General features: G+C 41.5%; 3 protein-coding genes across 3 annotated transcripts in view; all 3 read right to left on the reverse strand.

Annotated features, from left to right (window-relative positions):
• sbspon (somatomedin B and thrombospondin type 1 domain containing) overlaps positions 1-20722 on the reverse strand; it is a 297594-nt gene that overhangs the window by 52341 nt on the left and 224531 nt on the right. The gene's annotated exons all lie outside the window — the stretch shown is intronic.
• On the reverse strand, positions 13151-15068 carry msc (musculin (activated B-cell factor-1)). The gene is made up of 2 exons (XM_080418064.1): positions 14430-15068; positions 13151-14174 (listed from the first exon to the last, which is right to left on the reverse strand). The coding sequence occupies exons 1-2, from the start codon at positions 14850-14852 to the stop codon at positions 14091-14093; spliced, it is 507 nt and encodes a 168-aa protein (XP_080274190.1). The 5' UTR covers positions 14853-15068; the 3' UTR covers positions 13151-14090.
• The window catches only part of trpa1b (transient receptor potential cation channel, subfamily A, member 1b), a 36204-nt gene continuing 34905 nt past the window's right edge, over positions 19424-20722 (reverse strand). Inside the window, exon 28 of the mRNA XM_080418509.1 lies at positions 19424-20182. Within this exon, the coding sequence (XP_080274635.1) occupies positions 19945-20182 (238 nt within the window). The 3' untranslated portion in view covers positions 19424-19944. The remainder of the gene's footprint in view (positions 20183-20722) is intronic.

The following is a 20722-nucleotide window of genomic DNA, read 5'->3' on the forward strand; positions in this document are numbered from 1 at the left end:
CGCCCAGAGCGGGGGACTGGGAGCCATTGTGAAAGGGGAAAATATTATCTCCATTGTCAGGCTGTGGCCATCTTTGTAACGTCAGATGATGATGAATTAGGGAAGAATATGCCACTGTGGAGGGGGGGGGGGAATGAAAGTGACTCAGACTGTGTGAAAGCTCAACTGACAGGGTCAGAAGTATTCACTTTGAACACTTTTTAGCTAAACAAATTCTGGTGGTGGGACGGTGTCCGACATCACCCTACTTACGAGAAAATAAAGCCTAATTTATGCATCAGCAAAAAGGTGCGTGCAACATAAGGTATTTTCAACTATATTTTTTCGTTGAAAATAAAATTCGTTTTTTTCTCCACTTTTTCTCTGAAACATGCATTCAAATTAATGCTTTAATTCAGGTAAAACAAATAATGACTTTGTCACAGCATGTGCTGCAACGACAATAATATATATAACATAACAATTAACAATGTAAATTGTTTTAGAAATGTAAGCTTATTCAATCAATCTCACAACATTGCTGTGATGTATTTCCTCCAACACCAATCATCATGATCGTCAAGAAATGATTGTCAGAGAAATGACAACAATATATTACACAAACAAAAATAGCACTTATTAACTGACACCTTGGCTTTTGCAGGTGTCCATAAATGAATGAGATGTTTGGCGTGCGTTGTGTGTTTGCAGGTATGTGTGTGTGTGTGTGTGTGTGTGTGTGTGTGTGTGTGTGTGTGTGTGTGTGTGTGTGTGTGTGTGTGTGTGTGTGTGTGTGTGTGTGTGTGTGTGTGTGTGTGTGTGTGTGTGTGTGTGTGTGTCCATGAACACACCTTTCCCCAGAAACTCGGGAGACAATAGAGAAATATGCAGTCAGCGTGGAGGAAAGACAAGCCTATTGAGAGAGCCTGTTGGTGTAAATCCCTTTGTTGCGGGAGACGGAATGGTTAGGGGAGGATAATGGGCCAGAGGCCGACGCCCATTCCTTGTAAACAGGGCGAGGATACCTCCGCAATGCCCCGAGAGCAAAAACAAATATCTGTTTCTCCCAGGTTCTCTCGTTGGCAGCGTCTGAACCGGGACACCACCCAGGCAGCGGCAGAGTGGCTGCTCAAGCAGCCAGCCAGCCAGCCAGCAGTGAAGCACCGATATTCACCTCCTGTTCTGTTCTGTTCCAACGCCTGGCTGGGGAAACAATGGGAAAGAGAGAGAGAGAGAGAGAGAGAGAGGGAGGGAGAGAGAGAGAGAGGGAGAGAGAGAGGACTGCAGGGCTTGGGATGGATGTTGTTTTGTCAACCTCTGACCCCCACCCTCCATATCTTCTACCACCCATCGCATCCTCACCCAACACAGCCCTCCTCAACAATTTGTGCACACCACCCTCTTCTCTCTCTCTCTCTCTCTCTCTCTCTCTCTCTCTCTCTCTCTCTCTCTCTCTCTCTCCTCTCTCTCTCTCTCTCTCCCCCCCGTTTGGCTCGACCTTCCCCTTCAGAGCTTCCAGCTCATCCCGCCACAAAGAGGCTCCATTCTCTCCTGAGAGGAGGCTGCCACTCCCGCGCTGTAACCCAATCACCTGCCTAACAGAGGAGTGTGTCATCTCCACAGAGTAACAGGAAGTCTCACATACAAGTCAGATCTCTCTCTCTCTCTCTCTCTCTCTCTCTCCCCCTCTCTCTCACACACTCTCTATCGTTCATCGTTCACAACAGTATACAGTGCGAAAGTCACCCAACTTATCGATTAGTCACCCCATGGAGACTTGAATTCATGGATATTTTTTAGTTTTTGTTGCATTCCTAAGCCAATAATTTGATGACCGGCAGCGATTCCGGTAGGAGACACAAAGAGTCTCCTTTGTGTCTCCTACCGGTCCGCTGGTCATCAAATTATTGGCTTATTGGCTACAAAAACAAAAACAATATGGCTCGTTAAGTTGCACACAAACCCACCTCACACACTCATGTGTGAGGTGTAAGTGACTTCAGGTAGACACAAGCACTCTCCTAAACTTTCCTCCGGCCCAAGCCCGGCTATGGGTCTGTCACAATTGGCTAAATTCTGCGGTTCCTTAGTTCATAGGGCACATTCTTGGAGATGTTACATCTGGACGTACGCATCAGCAAGTTGACCAAGTGTGTGTGACTAGAGCCAGTTTCCAAGAAAACACCACAAACATCCATACTATATTCCAACACCACAGCAATAATGATAATAATAACTGCAATTCTTGATAGGGGGGAAAGGCACAACTTTTAGACATGATTTCTATTTTAGGATGACAGCCTCAGGTTCAAAGGTCAGAATTTTCATACCTGGAAAGAATGTACTTGATAAACAAAGCCTGAGTACAGGAGGGGAACTAATCTCCCCAGGGGGACGTGTATACATTAGCCAAACGTGATTGAAATAGTTTGGGATTTACATATCCCTTTTCTCATTAGTGCTATTGAGTGACTGGATATTGAATAACAAACATGCTGAAAGTGGGTTTGGAAAGCTCAAAGAATCCAGGCTGGACTCCTGCCGGCAGTAATGCCTAAAGTTAGTGCTTTTGGGGAAGCAACAAAGACAGCCTCAGTGAACCCCAATGTTGGCTTTGGACCTGTAGTTCCTTCCTGTTCATGGAAATTCTTCTACAAACGAAATATGTTTCAGTTGTAACAAAAATGTTGAATTGTGCTGAGCCTTGATGGCTGAGAGAATGCTCTTTCATAAAAGGAAATTTATTCCACCTGAATAAAGTTACACTTGGGAGTATCTCAAACTGTAATTAAAAAGAAGTATTAAAAACAATAGAAAACTATAAAAAGAAAATCCCCAACATTTCTGAAAGCGAAACAAAAGGCGCAAAAGGTCCAGTTCATGGTTTATTCAGATACAATTTAAATGTGAGATGGAACATAATCAGATCTATTAATAGCTGGTCACCAAATTAGGTAAGAAGACTGAGGATTACAAAATGTAAGACTCAGACCTCCAAAATGACCTGGGCAGAGAATAGTTTGCCCTGCATACTCATCACCAATATTTTACATAAACCTATGCTGACCTCTGCTGGACAGACTCATTCATTCTACTGAAAATCCCAGCGGTCGAGTCAGAGTCAGATCAGTCTCAGAATTAAAGATAGCTGCAAGCAGCAGCCACAGAAACAGAATAGACTGAATTTGAGAGAAAAAAAGCCCATGCAATTAACAAATTACCATTGGAAACAGCTGAGCGGAGCACTAAGGGATTGTGGATATTGAATTGAATGGATTGCCGGAACTGGAACAATAATTCAGGCAGGGAGTCATTATTCTATTCCACGTGGGGGCCAAGTAATCACCAATGACCAATATTATGTATGGCAGTCACACAACAGCACTCTATTATACCAAAGATGGTTAATTTAGGAAGATACACCATCCCAATTGGAGCCACTAGAGGTGACATGGTACACAAATCCTACAAATGGTCTCCTAAGTGGGCGTCGGCGTCTGACGGCAGATCTCGCGAACGTTCTATGTTTACTGGTGCTAGATGCCGTGAGAGTGTGTTGCTGGGACAGAGAAAGGTTGATAATAAAGTTTATTTTCTCCATATTTATCTCTGTATGAAAATCTTGGGAATATTGTGTGGCTTGTGGTGATCGGGTCAATATTTAGTTCAGTGACCATGGAGCTGATATAAAGAATCGTTCAGAGGCTGTGTTCACGTTCACTCTTCCATTAGAATTAATGGACTCCAACCTGCTTCCGGTCTCCTAAAAAGGCGTCCGTCTACTTCACGCAGATACGGGAAGTAAACCGGAGATGGCATGTCTTGCCATATTTGTCTTGGATTATACACAAGCATCCTTTCTCTACACTACATACTGTAAGCCTAACCATCAAACCTTCTCACCAAAATGTGTCCCTCAATACAATAGTCACAACATGACTCCTAAAATAATGCTATAGCTATACCTATTGTATTATGCAAAATCATTATTTTGTCAGCAAATCATTTAGTTCACCAATATGCCAATACAACATGCAATGCAATGCAACAACAGTAAGAAAAGTAAAAGTATACAGTACGTCAACAGTAACTTCAACTTAAGGGATCTTATTTAAACAGTTGACAAAGTCAACTCACATACAGTAGGCTATAAGAGACTAGTAGCTTTTATGTGTTGTTGAAAAAGTACCCCAATGTTTTAGTTAAGTAAAAGTATCAATACTGCAATGTAGAAATACTCTGTCACAAGTAAAAGCCCGGAATTCAACATTTACTTGAGTAAAAGTACAAAAGTATTGGTATCAAAATGTACTTAAAGTTGTACAATGCAGAATCACATATAACGATTTTTAGCAACCTCTGCTGGTCACTACCGTCACTGCATACAATTTCCCTAGTCCTCGATTACCCAGAATTCCATTCGTTTTCACCGGAAGCCGGAAGCGTTTCAAAAAGCGATCTTTTAATTGTTTTATACTATCTACGGATCGTTTCTCTTAGCCAGTGGAGCATTAGTTACCATGAGCTGTGTTTTCTTTTTCTGTTCTTTTTCGATCTTCCAAATCTACATTCTCTTAAAATCAGCGTGAGGTTCCTTTTTGTTAATAGCGCGGTAGTTCCTGGCCAAACAGGAAACCGTTGCGGTAGTTCCTGAGGACGTCGGCCACAACGTCATGACGTTGGCCAGGAACGTCATTTTCCCGGGAAAGTCCCCCCCGTACACGTTCAATAGAAAATATATAAATAAAAGGCTTCCGGGGGTGAAATTCACGGAGTGGGTGTTGTGAAACTTTTGCCACTCGCAAAAGATATACAATTTTTAGTTTTGTTGAAAACGTTACCTAGTATTACTTTAATGTACTTAAAGTACCAAAAGTCGAAAGTACTCATTATGCAGAATGTCCCATTTCACAAGTTTTCAAATGTATAAAAACCTTTTGAAAAAAGCTGATCTACAAGCTCACAATGCGTCACATTGCGAGGCATTGTGAGCTAGTAGATCGGCTATTTTCAAATGGCCAAAATGTATAGGGCTGAAGTGGTTTAATGTATGTTTTGTAAAAATAATAATCAAAATCTACAAAGCAGTTACTAAAGTTTTCAAATAATTGTAGTGGAGTCAAAGTACAATATTTGCCTCTGAGATGCAGTGGAGTAGAAGTAAAAGTACTGCAAATTGTAAATACTCAAGTAAAGTAAAAAATACAAAAAAAAAGTACAGTACTTGAGTAAATGTACTTAGTAACTTTACACCACTGCTTTTATGTTTGTGCTGGGGGAGACAAAACAATACCACAACAACAAGACACAGCAAACCTACTAGCACTAAGTGCCATTGTTAATTTTATATAAGCATGCAGAATATCAACTTTGTGTTCATGTTATAAGCTAAAAGTTTGCTGCTGATGATTAGCCCAATAATTAATAAATACAATATGCTTATACCTGGTAGGAAAATGCAAATATCTCAATATTAAACCATTTATGTCCCACAGTAAACTGTTTGTTGTGGTTGGTTTTTAATTTTAAGGACCCCCAGCCCAGCTGCAGTGCATAACTGATTAGCCAGGGATGAAGACCAGTGGTACATTTTCAAGTACATTTTGATACCAATACTTTTGTACTATTACTCAAGTAAATTTTTAATTCGGGACATTTACTTGTAACAGAATACTTCTACATTGCAGTATCGATACTTTTACTTATGTAAAACAATTGAGTACTTTTTCCACAACTGATCTTATTGAGTCTGACTTTAGTACGATAGGCTTGGCCTGCACCCTCCAGTGCGTCCCGGGACTTTCACCAGTAAAGCCCGTACTTCTCCGTACATGTACAAAAAATACATATAAAGGTGCTTAACCGGTTGCCCCAAATGTTAACTCACCCTTCGGAGTCTCTGTGCAATGTATTAGCTCGTATTTTTCAATAAAGAAGTGTTTTAATCCCGTCTGTGTCGGATTCTGTCGGAAGTTCCCTGTATTCCTCAATGGATGGTAGTGACGGGCGCATCCGGTGAAAGGCGGAATTACACGCAATGTACACAGGAAGTAAACGAGGGGGAGAAAAATGGCGTTCAGGCACAGACGGGATTAAAACACATATCTATTGAAAAATACCCACTAATACATTGCACAAAGACTTCGAAGGGCGAGTTAACATCCGGGGCTACCGGGTAAGTACCTTATATTTTGCATTTGTACGTGTTCGGAGAAACACGGGATTTACTGGTGAAAGTCCAGGACGCTCTCTGGGGGGTGCAGCCCAAGACTATGCAAAATCGATAAATTACACAATGATAGTCTTGATCCAAGGCTAATAAGAACCAGTGTTTTGTAACTTACTTGCACAGACAGCAGCATCATGAGTTATTTTACTGTTCTCCTTCCATTGATCAGATCGATAGGGGGCGCAGTGGAGTAACTAAAACATTTTTTCCATCCGGTGAAATATTTTCTTTTCTGGCCAAAAAGTGTATTTTAGACCTGAGGTTGGGGGCTTTTTTTTTTTTACTGCAGACGAGAGGCTGTGCAGCCTGCGCTACCGCGTTAGAAAGTAACATAGACTTCTAACGCTATGGATGACAGAGCTAGTGACAGCTCTGTCAGGTTGCTTCTGTTTACAAGTGTGCTGCTGGTCTTGGGGGCGGGGTGCGAATCAAAACAAACAGTGGTGGAAGAAAGTAGCCTACACAGATATTTTACTTAAGTAAAAGTAGCAATATCACAATATAAAAATACTCTGTTACAAGTAAAAGGTCTACATGTGTTCAAGATGTTATTTGAGTAAAGCACAAAAATATTGGCATCAAAATATACTTAAAGTACCAAAAGTAAAAGTACTAAAATGTTTGAAAATAGCCGATACAAGCTCACAACACATCATAGCCCCTACGGAACCTCTCCCTCCGCTAAGTAGCTCCGAGATGAGGTCCCTCTTTAATTCCTGCCGGCTGCGGTTGACATTTTCGCACATTTTCCAGTTTTACATGTTTCTTACCCCTTTCTGCACATCGTATCCAAAAAGCAAAGCAATTGCGCCACTCTCTCAGATGTTTTAAGTTCTAGCGGAACATAACAGCTTCCAACGTGTTGAAGAAAGTATTTAATTTGCCTCGGTTTTCATCCGGTTACATGTTTTTAAGACATTGCGCAAGAGTTGCGCCCGTTGAGATAACATTACTGATTACCCTACTGGTCAAATGTTGAATTGCATCTTCTAATGCAAAATATTATGGAACCGGATGAAAACCGAGGCAAATTAAATACTTTCTTCAACACGTTGGAAGCTGTTATGTTCCGCTAGAACTTAAAACATCTGAGAGAGTGGCGCAATTGCTTTGCTTTTTGGATACGATGTGCAGAAAGGGGTAAGAAACATGTAAAACTGGAAAATGTGCGAAAATGTCAACCGCAGCCGGCAGGAATTAAAGAGGGACCTCAACTCGGAGCTACTTAGCGGAGGGAGAGGTTCCGTAGGGGCTAAACCACATCACTGCAAACACACAAGCTACACAGCTGCTTCCTATTAATTGAGGACCAAGCCGGGTTAGGAGGTGACTGCAATGATTTTAAACATGTTTATGTTTATTTATTGAAACTGTGTAATGTTAAATTCATTCTCTGCAGTGCTTTTCCTCCGAGATGGATAAACCGGTGACGCGAGGTCACAGCAGTGCTAATCTCTCAAGAACTAGCCTGAGGCTACGAGCTCAATCCATGGTCTTGAAGGGCGGACCCAAACACAGCCGCCTGGATTTGTGCGTGGCTTCCTATTGCTTCACCAATCTATGTCCCCGCCTCCCCTCCCCTCCCCCCCTCGGCCTGTGCACGGAGCACGCTGACGTCACCAAATTTAGAGCGACGCCCCTCTGCACTCTGATTGGTTAGGAGATAACAAGGTCCAAGACCATCGTTCCTGCATCGCTCCCCCAGGCTTTTTTTCTTTAAACAAAAAAAAAAGCCTGGGTTTCCGAGGCTACTCAAGAACAGATTCTGCTCCGAGATAGTCAAAATCAGCAGAGGGCGCTGTTTTTCATTTTCATTTGGCGATGGGTTCCCACTTCCCAGATTGCTGCAGTAACTGGGAAGGTGCCAAGTACTGTGGAGGAGGAGGGGTGTTTGGTTTGATGGGTTAAGATAAATATTGTTTTGGATTGTCTTGTCGTGAATGTATGGGTGCCCAGAAAGACATTTTATTGTAAAGATTAGGTAATTGTGTAGAATAACTAATGGGCCTTGGCTAGCAGATCTGCTAGCCAAGGCCCCATCTAGAGTAGCCATATTTTAGTTAATTGAGTGGTTTGTCCCACCCGTTATAAATTGGAGGTTCCAGGTGAAAATTCGTACACAGGTTGGATTCAGCTAGTAGGCTATGTAATTACTTCAAAGCAGAACTGCCAGCCGCCAGGGCCTTCATGGAAGGCATAGCCTGTTATCAGTTTCTTGAGTTCTTGGTTTGTTGTGTTTCCTTGGCTTTTAAGTGTTAATTTCTTATTTCCTATATTTTTGTAACCTTATTTTTGGCCAGCTTAAAGGTAGGGTAAGTGATTTATTTTGGTTAAAATAAATGTTAAATAGCTCTATATTCTGATTGTACTCATTGCTATAGAGTGTTTGTTCAGTAAAAGGAGTCTCCCATGTCTCTCCAGCTCTTTATTAAACAGAAAATGTATTATCAGTGCTCTCTCCTGATTGGCTTAAATTTTGTCACCTACCTGAAAATGTACTATATTCTGGTTTACTAAAGAGCTGGAGAGACCCCTGTGACCGAACAAATGCTCTGTAGCAATGATTACTCTCAGAATAAAGTGCTTTAACCTTTTTAACCGGGAAATATAGCACTGACTTTTTATTGGTGTTTGTGAAGGTAAATAAACAAAAAACCTGCATTCCTGGACTGGATTTTTGGAGCCTTGGCCAATCGGTCTCGATCCTTAGTCATTGTTTTTTAGTTTTTTTCCCAATTGATTTGCTGAGTGTGGCCCCTAAGTAGATCTGCAGTTGAATATTTTTTTTATTTCTTTCAGATACTCAAGATTAATGGTGTCCCTCCCACCCTATTCTGGGCTATAGGAGCCATGTAGTTGTACATGGGTACAAGAGATAAGGGGACGACCGCAGACAACAACATGGCATAGTTTGACATCCTAAGGGTGTTGCTGAAGGGCACCCTCGCCCCCTTTGTCTTCATAATAGTCCTGGACTATGCACTTACAGTATGCAGGCTATCAGTAGAGGGGAGCAAGAACTTGGCTTCACTACTTAACAGACCTCTAGACCATGGGTTCCCAAACTTTTCAGCCTGCGACCCCAAAATAATGCGGCCATTGACTCGCGACCCCACTTAACCCTGGAGGTAATTTATGCACAAAAACTTGCACGTTCGGTGCGCATTTGTAATGTATTAAAATGGTAAAATGGACTATTTGTAATAATTTTTAGATTGTATTTCATCCATTCTGTCGCGACCCCGACTTTGGGAACCCCTGCTCTAGACTATGCAGATGACATCTGCCTGCTATCTGAACATGTAGAGAAGGCACAGGTGCTCCTGACCAGAGTTGTGTCAGAGTCTGCCAAGGTTGGTCTTGCGATAAATGACAAGAAAACCAAATCACCTATAACTCCCTCACAGACCATCCACCTCTAATGACAACAGGAGGAAAGAAGTAATTGACTTTAAATACCTGGGCTCATGGGTCAACACAACCTTAAAGTGAGGAAATCACTTGCATGGAGGGCTCTGAAGGGCATGTCTAGTGTGTGGAAGTCCAACCTCCCCCACCATATCAAGCTAATACTAAACATCAACCAGGATGAACATGTTACCAACAAGCATCTGCATGGGGGGCTACCAAGGGTGAGTGAGAAGATGACAGCCAGGAGAATGAGGCTGGCCGGTCACTGCCATTTACACCGGGTGCTCACAGCAGGGGAAAGTACTGGCAAAGCTTGCCAGATATGGAGGATGGAGATTACTAGAGAGGGCTCATCCGAGGATGAACTACTAGAGAGAGGGGGGTTCTATCTCTCTATAATGAGTTCCAAAGTTTGACCCTGGCATGTGGCTTCACTTACACAACTGATGAAGTCAAGTAGAAGACGGCTCAAGGTAGGAACCTTGTTTTTTTCTTGGCTGCTGCTGCTTGTGTTGTATGCTGTTGCTGTTTGTATACATGTTTAGTGGCTGTTTCTAGCTCTGGAATTGAATGCTGATGCAAATCTACAGTTTGTATGTTGTGTCTGCCGTTGAAAGTAGTGAGTTGTAACAGGGAACAGAAGTATATTTGAATGTGGCTCTTGGTCACTTCAATTATCCTACAGTATGTGTGAGTTTGCCTTTTAAGTTCAAGCTAGAGGTTTTGGGCCGTGACATACCAGCCATCATTCCAAATGTTCATTTGGAATTGAGGACTGATGTGGAACTACAGTTGCGTGGCTGCTGTTGTAAGTTGTCAGTTGTGACAGTGTGGCTGTATTGGTTCATGACTGGCTTGGTTGCAAAACCTACAGTATGTCTATGTAGGCAGGCCCGGCGCTAGCCGACAAAGGTGGGTGGGGGGCTACAGGGTTATTATTTTTACAGACAGCAGCTGAAGTCCTTGTCATGTCTGTCTGTCTGTCTATCAGTCCCTCCTGGTACACACAACACCACTTACCACTTTCTTAACACGCTGAGGAAGGCTTGACGCCTGAGGGGGCGAGATGGTCTGGTTGAGGGGGCTTTGCCCCCTCACACCCCCCTGTGATGCCGGGCCTGGCCTGTTATAGCGCCACCAGGTACACACATTATCTCTATAGTCATGTGATCAAGACACATCTGTCATATCTTTCATATTGCACCCTGATTGGCTGAGATTGGCTTCCAAGGTTTTCAGGATTGGCTCGTTTTGAACAAAATGCCACAAATCATGAACACAGTGTTCGATTGCTGTGAAACTTTGCACGCACATTCATACTAGGCAGAGGAAGAAATGCCACCCTTCTCACATTGGCCTATAGCAGGCAGATTTTTGCAAAACATATTACTCCTACAGAGTTTGTCCAAACATCACACAAATCGGTAGTACACATTATATCTATAGTCATGTCATCAAGACGGACCTGTCCGATTTTTCATATTTCATCCTGATTGGCTAATATTTATTGACTTCTATAACTGGTCTGGCAGAGACCTGTGCTCCAAGGAGAAAACGTTTCTAGTTTATTTCTTTGATCAGCTGCTACTTGTGTTGTATGATGTGTATACATACGATAAATATCTATCTATCTATTTATCTATCTAAAGCAATGAACCCCTCCAAAATAATAAATAAATATGTGTGTGAGTATATCTACTATGTGATTTACAACAATTCCTTATTTAGAAGCAGGCAATAATAAATATTGTTTTTTTCTGACCATCTCTTTCTTCGCCACTAGATGTCAGTGATGGAACAAAAAACAAACAAAACAAATCATACTGATAGACACCAAATAAAACTTGTTACTCTTGATTCTTCAGTCATCATTGTTGTGGTTTGGCATTGGTTACATGATGGTTCATCTCTCTAGCTAAGCGTAATCAATAAACAAATACCTTGTTAGGCTACCTTTTGAAGTCGGTGGTGCAAGAATCAGAGTTGAGCTAGTGTGAGAAGTTGGCTCATTAGCTGGTCAGGACCAATACAGTGGCTTGTTTCTCCCAAGAGAGCTTTTGAGAGTCCTGGGAAACTCACCAACAACCCAACAGCTGCAACTCTCCAGGAACCTGATGAAAAGTCTTCCTTAAATTCCTTCCCTCTGTTCTCCTCTTCCTCCGTCTACTCTATCAGTCTGTCCCACTCAACTTCCCAGACCAGGGGCTCTATCCATCTGTACTCACATCATTTTTGGGATTATTATGAATAAAAGTATTCACACATGAAGAGATCACTGCCATTGATTCTAGCTTTCTTTGTTCATGTACTGCACTTTCATTAATTCCTGAACTTCTGACCCATGCTTTGTGAAAAGCCAATGTGTGGTAATGAAACAGCATTCTGTGTGGTAATGCCTGCAGGAATCCTTACAGTTCTTGCTAGCAGATTAGATCTGTCACAATTCTGATGTTTTGCTAGCTCCATTTTGAACTTTTGCCTAGTTTATGACACAAAACACTATGTTTATACTTCACTTTTAAACCAAAATGATCTACAGTATTTCCAACAAGTGGAAACACTTTTTTTTTTGTATCATACATTCAACTTTGTGGGTACTATGAAGAGGTTTGAGGACCCTGTAAATCAGATATAGAGCGCCTGACCATATAAAAATACTCAATATGGAGAACATGATGTATTTGCATTTGTCACCCATTCCTTAGTTGGCATTTTTAAATGCAAAGATAACGTTTTCAAAACAGCTGATTGCAAATTCTACCAAGGGAAATGATCAGATGCCATGTGACTTGCCATACAAACCTTGGCAGGTTCTCTTAATTAAAAGTTACACTTAATTACAAAAGTTACACACTCAGCAAATCAATATGGAAATGTGAAAGGCTTATTCTTTTGCTTAAGTCAAGGACTATTAGTTCTATACTTTAACTCTGAATCTCTGCATTTGATTTCAGCATTTAAGGGTTCTGCTAGTGATATTTTCCTTTGTTAAAACATGTTTAGGTCAGCATAACAATTATAGAGAGATGACTCATAAAGAATACAGGATAAACGCTTGAAATGGTTGGAAGTGATGAATGAGCAGACACAATTATTTGGAATTGGAATATTTCTATAACAGTCAAACACAATTGAAGCTAATAAATGGGCTCTCTTTCCTGATTGGATGAAATTAGTGACCCACTTGAAAATGAAATTCAACTGCTGGAGATACAGAGAGACCCCTGTTACTAAACAAACACTATAGCAATGATTACTCTCAGAATATAGAGCTTTAACATTTTAACAAAAAACTTGTTTTTAACAAAGAAAATATCACTTACATCATCGTTAATATTTTAAGAAGACCGTTACAGGCCCAAATGCCTCACTTTACTTGTAAAACTCCTTGCTATCACTGGAGAGCGGATTCTAGTTTCAGTTCTAGCCCCCAAATACATAATCATATGTTGCAAACAATAAATGTGTCTTGCATATCCATGCATTGGAATATTAAATAAATGAAAGCCAAAACATATATAGCAACTTCGATAATTGTATACTATTGACACAAATGTATCCAGTCCACATAAAGTAATCTATACTAACAGACTTGCAGGAATTACAAAACACAAAGATAGTTATCACACAGAAAATAAATAATTGTACAAAATGTAGGCTAGTTACACATAAGGGCTGGGTGATATGGTATAGCCTATGTCCAGGTGACATTAGATAACATTACTGCTGTGAGGTGATTTGGTACACTCTAACATCACAGCATTACAAGGCCATTCAAGGAAAACAGTATTTCTAGAGCTTTAAGATAAAAAAAAAAAAAAAAAAGCCTATTGATGGTCATAATTCTGTCATTGCATAAACATACAGACAACAAAAATGCCTAATACTTCTCTCCCCACATCTCACCTGATTTGTGTCAGGAATCAGGATGGGACACAATGTTAGTTTTCATCATACATTGTCCAATAATGGCACACAAAACTGGTAGTACACAATGCTCAAGACAAAAAGGGTTAAACCGAAGAACCACAAATAGCCAAAGACAAGGCATTGCTTCCAGTGTAAACATTGTAATAGCATAAAAGTTGCACAAATACAAAAGCACAAAAGGAGAGTGGTTCAATAGCTACAAGACAAACTTTAAAAACAGTCTCTTATTTAACGTTTAACGTCTCTCTGCTCCTTATAACTTGGAGTAGCCTAGTCAATTTATTGCTCAGCTCTTTGCAGAAGACAAGAAAGATGCCTATCAATTGATTATTTTAAAAATGGCAATTAATAGCTTACACAGCAGGAGGATAAGAGATCATGTTAGACATTTAGAGGGAGAGATGGGGCCAGAGCAAGTTGGGGCGGGGGCAATGTTCTGGACAGGGATTTCAAGGTCAACATCGACAGACCTTTTGCCCGCACCAAACTTCAGAGAACAAATGCTGGTAATTGTCTACAATGTGGCTCCATGAGAGCAGTCCTACGCTGTTGCCCCACAAAGTCTGGCCGTTGAGGAGATGTCTTGGTTGTCCTCTGATCGCCCTGACATCACAAATGGCCACGTCTGGAATGAAAGAGCGACATGGTTTATTATTAACAGATTTCATATTTGGCATTACATGGAAGTAGCCTAATAATGTGAATTGTTCGTTGAAAATTTTGAAAACGCACAATCACTTAAGATGAGTGATTGTGCATTTTCCATTTTAACGCATTAAACACCTTTTCCATGCATCACTGACCCATTTGAAACACATTTTATTCACTTACCGTGGCGCAACATAGTTATTACATGACAAGCTAAAATTGAGATTCCTACCAGATTGACAGGGTGAACGAAGCTGTTCTCGAGTCTGTCATCCTGTAGGAGTTGCCTGAGGTGAGAGATGTAGCTTGAGGCGAGTCTCAGCGTGTCCAGTTTAGATAGTTTGGTGTCCGCTGGTACCCACGGCAGGGTGGTTTTGAGTCTGGAGAAAGCTTTGCTCAGCACTCTCATCCGCGCCCTCTCCCGTGCGTTGGCCGCGTTCCTTTGCGTCTGACGCGTGTCCTTCTGATGCGACCTGCTGGACATTTTGCGCTCTTGTTTGCTCTTCCCTTCGACCTCATCGCAGAACTCCTCATCTGAATACTCGTTTGAACGGTAACAGGCAATACTCCGCCTGGTCTTCTCCAAAGGGGCAGACGTCCTCCTGTGATAGATCTCAAAGTCTTCCGCGTCGCTTGCTACTGAACCAGTGGACATAACTGCTGCTGAGCAGCACTCGGATGGCGTATCCTTTCTGGAAGCCTGTTGCCACAAAAACTCTTATCTTTTAATCACAAATTACAGCCAAGGCCTACTACATAAATTACTTAAATTGATCCCCCAGGTACCACTAAAACTATACAAGAACTGCAAGAATATATTCCAGTCCACTGCCTTAAGATTTCAGCCCTTGAATAATGGAATTAAGACAAATACTTGAGGCTGACATTAGGCTGCTGCTCCTTCTGAAACCTGCCCTCATGCTTACCCGCCTAATTTAAGTGTTCTGGGCTTGGCACGACTACTGCTCCCCATCCCCCCCAGAACTTTTCCCCACCCCCTTTTCTGTAGCCCACCATGACCTCAGAACACGACCTCAACACACTGCCTCTGTTTGGACTTTGTTAATAACTCTGACAGGCAGATAATCTGCAGCTTGATCATGGCCACATTCAACATATGAGAGATTGTTTAGAAGAGCTAAGCCACGGGTTGTTAGTTCAAAACTAATAGGTGGACACTGACTCTACAAATGTAGTCCTTTCCATGAAATTGAAATATTGGGATAATTATCAGCATGCACTGCTCCAGTAACTTGACCACAGTTGGCCTATATGGCATACACTTCTGAAGTGTGTCTCTCTCACAGATGTGTCTTGGTAATAGAAATGTCTTGAGGACCTTATCAAAAGTGGCTAATCCTCCGCCAGTTTCACAGAGGGATAGGGTTTCTGCAGATGTAGCCGCCTTTCACACGCAGCCTGTGTGCATCAGCCCCAGCTGTTATCGTTTCCCACGACATCTGGAGGGCTGGCATGGGCGTGGTGGGGCAGGGGGTGGGTGGGGCGCATCATCTTTATTCCCAGGATGCCATAGTACTACTCTTTCCATCTATCCTTTCCTTGTTTAAATTCCTCCCTCCTTGCTTACTGATTTGAGAGCATCCCTTCCATGGCTGGTTTGGCTGTTATACCATGATAGGTTGTAGGCTAACTGGTGTGTCAATACAGTGTCTAACTTAACAGATGACATGACAGTAGCTCTTGTTCTATAGAGCTCTTTCTTCATGTTTTATTTACTGTACACAATAAAGCCGACCAATAATGGGGCAACATGTATGTAATTACTTGCCTGTTCACATACAGTATCATATATGTTTGTGAACACACAACACGCGCACGCAAATTGAAGGTAGCTTGCGCACAACATCATTTCAAACTCTTCTATATAGCTGTAAACTTGTGATGTGATAAATAAAGGGAAGCTGAAGTTGACAGGCTCCTCCCAGGGGCAGAGGGCAGGATATTTCTCTTCGGGGCGAGGACGGAGCTAGGAAGTTGGCCAGGGAGGGAAACGGCTTCAGGATGTTTGAAAGCTTCTTACTGTCTCTGCCACTGGGTGAAGTGTGTTTGCTGAGATACAAGCATTCATGGCACCTTTCACAGAGGAGGTCGACGCTTCTCATCCAGACAGAGTCTGCTGCTGCTTGTGAAGCCTGAATCATACTTAGTTGCACGCCAGTGTTGCACACCAAATATAGCCGATCTACAAGCTCACAATGCGTTGTGTAGATCTGCTTTTTTTTGGTGTGTGACACCGGCATGCAACAAAGTATAAATCGGGTCTGGGATTTTTCAGCATTACAAAGGAATTGCAAACGCAGGTGTAGTTTAGGGGGAACTGGAATGAGCTTAGTGGAGTGGGAGTCTTCAGAGAAAAGAAGATGCCTCGCACTACAGTACATTCTTTGAATAAATATAAACTGCCCCTATTTGTGGAACCCTCACTTATTTCTGACTCCTGTACCCTATATTTTCCCGAAAATCTGATAACCACATAACCACAGTGACATTTAAATATACTGTATCTTATTTTGTTTTATTACAATGGTAATACTCAGCCAAGGATTGTCTAACTGCACAGCTGAGGGGCATGGTTGATTTTGTCCTTAGACCACGCTAGGTAGGTTGTAGGCTAACAGGCTTCCACACCGTTCAGCAGCTGTCATGTCACCTATACAGTAGCCCTCATTTTAGATCTCTTTCCTCATGCTTCATATGCTGCCAATAATGGGGCAAAATTGATTTGATAACATGTCACTGTTCAGATACAGTATCTGAATCTAAACTCGTCAAGATCGTTCGCTTAGTTAGTGTCTGTTGGAGCCAGTTGCCAGCTTTCTTTCTCCTCATCTCTCTCTTTGCAGCTTGCTGTGAGGGGTACGCACCCTGCAGTCTTCCTCAGCTCCGTATTTCTCAGATTTCCCTCTGTCATGGACCAGGAATGCTCCCTAATCCAAGGGCACATTCCCATGTGTCCCATAATCCTGTTCTTCCAAGTCCATTTTCACAAGAAAATCTGGCATCAGCTGGGCTTTGGAGGGACCTCTCTGTTCCCAACCCGTCTTCGGAAGTGTCATCGGGCTGAGGTATTGAGCCTTCAGGCACAATGCTGTCTCATCCGTTGTCAGTGCATCCGTCAGCTCAGTCTATGGGGATGACTGACAGTCTGAAAGGTGCGAGCTCTGGCGTTCTATTGTTGGCTTTACAGTATGCTTTATTTGAAAAGCTGTCATATTTTTCATGTAACATTTAACAGCATTGGCTTTTGACACAATTCACCCTGGTGCAACATTTGCTGTCAGAAAGAAGTGGTCTGAGAAAAACAAGTGTGTGTACATTATTCATTTTGTACATGTAGAAGTTGATTGATCAAGTATAAACTGAGATTGCTGTCCAAAACATCAGTCTAATGGATGGTTACATGCTTATTGTATTTGCCACGGCAGTAATTACATTTGGGGCCGACGGTAATAAATATCAATTAAACCTTGACTTGAAGGAAGAACTTAGCATTTGTCTATCAGCATAGACTCTCAGGGGTCATGACCCCTATCAGTGCCCTTGCCTGTTCACTTATGTGCTGGAGAAACATTGGGACAGGTGCAAGCCCATGATGTCAGGGGACGTTTCTTTTCCTCCCATCCGCCCTTTGGTTCCCATGGTCACCACTGTGCCAGCTGCAGCACAACAACCAAAACATGTATCACTTTATCACGTTATTGAGAGGAATTCCATGCGGTTGGCCTCATCTGAGTATAGATACAAAAATAACTAAAATCTTAAACTTTACCTTAATCCAACTCGACACATTACCTTTCATTTTTAGATAATGAACCGTGGCAGTTTCATTGGACATGCATGCTCTCGGCACTGTTATGCATGCCTTCAGCACTGCTGCCCATATAGGCCCATACCTGGAGGGTGGCTAGATAAGTCATGTCAATTTTATTTATCTAGCGCATTTCAATAATCATTGTGCTTCACAAAAATATATATATACTACAAAGAGAGCGCCAAGCAGGGAGGCATTGGGTCCCATTTTTATAGTCTTTGATTGGTATGACCTAACCGGGGGATTGAACTCCAACCTCCCAATCTCAGGGCGGACACGCTAACCATCAAGGCCACTGAGCTGGTATGGGATGGATTGAGTTAAATGTCTTGGTCACAGGCAAATCCTCAAAAATAGTTAAAGAGGGGTTCTTCCTATCTCCATATTTACTCCTTTACAGCTTTAGATTTTTGTCTGATAGGATTGCATATTCTCACATTCAAATACGCGTTACATTGTAGAATATACAACACCACTTGGATTGTGCACTTATCAATTCAAAAGGGTACTGTACCACCATATAATCCAGGCCAAACCCATTACCAACACATAATGGCCATGGAGCACTACACTGTGCGTTAAATAGCCAGTCTGACTGTGAGATTGATGTGTGAGAACCCATAGTGTGACTACAGAGCCTGGGAACAGTTGTTATGAGTTTGTCAAAGACCTCAGGGTGAGACTTTCCTGTTAGCCTGTTGTTTACCTCTGGGACATAATGGCATGGTTCTCTGTACAGATCTCTGACAGATGTGGACCCTCTCTTTTTATATAACTTGATTCAAAAGCCAGTATTGTGAGCTGTTTCTTTTGTATTTCATACAGTGTTAAGAGACATCAGTGTGTCTATCTCTCTCTGTACATATAGGCTATCTGTTCAAATACAGAATTTCTGCATCATGTTTTGCTGACATAGTAATGCATGTGCTACAGAATAATAAACCTTTATCGATATTAAGGAGATGACTTCCAGGGGCCAGTTTGAATTTACATGCTAATTCTTCCACACAAAGAGAAAGAGGTAGTTCTATCTGAGGTCTTTGGAGTTGTAAATTATTGTCAGCACCATTACTTAGCGTTGGAAAGTTGAAGGCCTTGCCATTTGAAATTTCTTGGAGATGAGTCATCTGTGTATTAAATCACTCCTTATTCATGTCCGCCCTCTCATTAGAAACGGATACAAGTTTGCATGCTTGACCACAGACATAATGCTCAAAGGTACAAACATACAAACACAGAGGTCATTGTACAGCACGGTAGGTAGTTTTATATTGTAATCATTTCAGATAGTTATGCCTTCATTTTGGCAGAAGTTAAAAGACAAATGGCACAATTCACCGCACAACTGCACAAAGTGCATTATCCATTTATCCATTATAAAGAAGATAGTGACTTGGAACAGCACAATTCACCACACAACTGCACAAAGTACATTATCCATTTATCCATTATGAAGAAGATAGTGACTTGGAACAACAGAAGAGGTGAGATGGGGTTATATGTGTTTGTACTGCAGTATTCAGACATTGGACATGGAGGCACAAATAGATTCAGGTGTCACAAGACAATGAAAGAAGCAATGAATTATACTGTAGTTACCCAACACAATGAGTCTCTTAACAGTTAGTATGTCAATATGCCACTGACAAGCATACAGTACACAGTGCCACAGGATATACTGTGAGTATCATCTTTTTACTCAGCGCCCTAATAAATGTAATGGTAAATACATAAACCAAACCTCTGACATGTTTCAAAAGCTGGACTGACTGAATGTCCTCATGCAGCTACATTCATAGTAGTGGAACACACAGTAAACATAGTAAATGTGTTCCACTGGCGCTATATTTTTCATTGCATTGTTTAGTAAGTACAGTAATATGCTTGTGCCGTTATGTAATTACTTGTATTGTAATTAAATGTTGCATTGTTTTTGGCCTTTTTTCTTGGCCTCAATAGCCTTCATCACAGGGATCCACATCACAGATGAACTCTGTGCCTTTAATTGACTTTTCCTAAGTTTTGTCCACTTGCTTCCTTTGACATCCGCGGGGCCATCACACTCGTCTACCTCTGACGATATCTCCATCTTCTGGATGATCAGCTTAAGGAGATTGTGCTGTTTCTCTATCACGCTGGACATCTCTTTCAGTCTGAAAAAGAGAATGCAAGACGACAGAATGAGTAATGAGTAAGAGCAAAACGGCAACATGTGAATATGGTGAATTTGGCTCAGAGGATCCTGACTTATTCATATCCTGGGTAGTATTTTTTTCCCCTTCTTTTTTTGTATAGTCCTGGTGTGTTGTAATCAAATATGGATTACAATAATATGCTTATTTCATTTAATGTGAGCCTGGTAAGAAAACAGGCTTTTGGGTTGCTTTGTATCCACTAGAGGCTGCTCACACATAAGAAAAAACTGCCATGCTGTGTCTCTCCATCTGTCCTACCAGTACTTCTTAAGACAATTATGCAGTATGCTGTTTGTCAGAAAGAGAGACTACTTTGTATTGAATTTACATGTTAACACACATTTCTGATTTAATAATAATAATAATAATAATAATACATACAATTTATAGCGCTTTTTTTCTAAATACTCAAAGTCGCTTTACAGAGCAGAATAAAAACAACTTTATTAGAATCAACTAGTTAAAAAGGATTAAAACTATAAAAGAAAGGTACACAAA

Source organism: Gymnoscopelus braueri (assembly GCF_963280865.1).
Source record: "Gymnoscopelus braueri genome assembly, chromosome: 21".
NCBI classification, from domain to species: Eukaryota; Metazoa; Chordata; class Actinopteri; order Myctophiformes; family Myctophidae; genus Gymnoscopelus; species Gymnoscopelus braueri.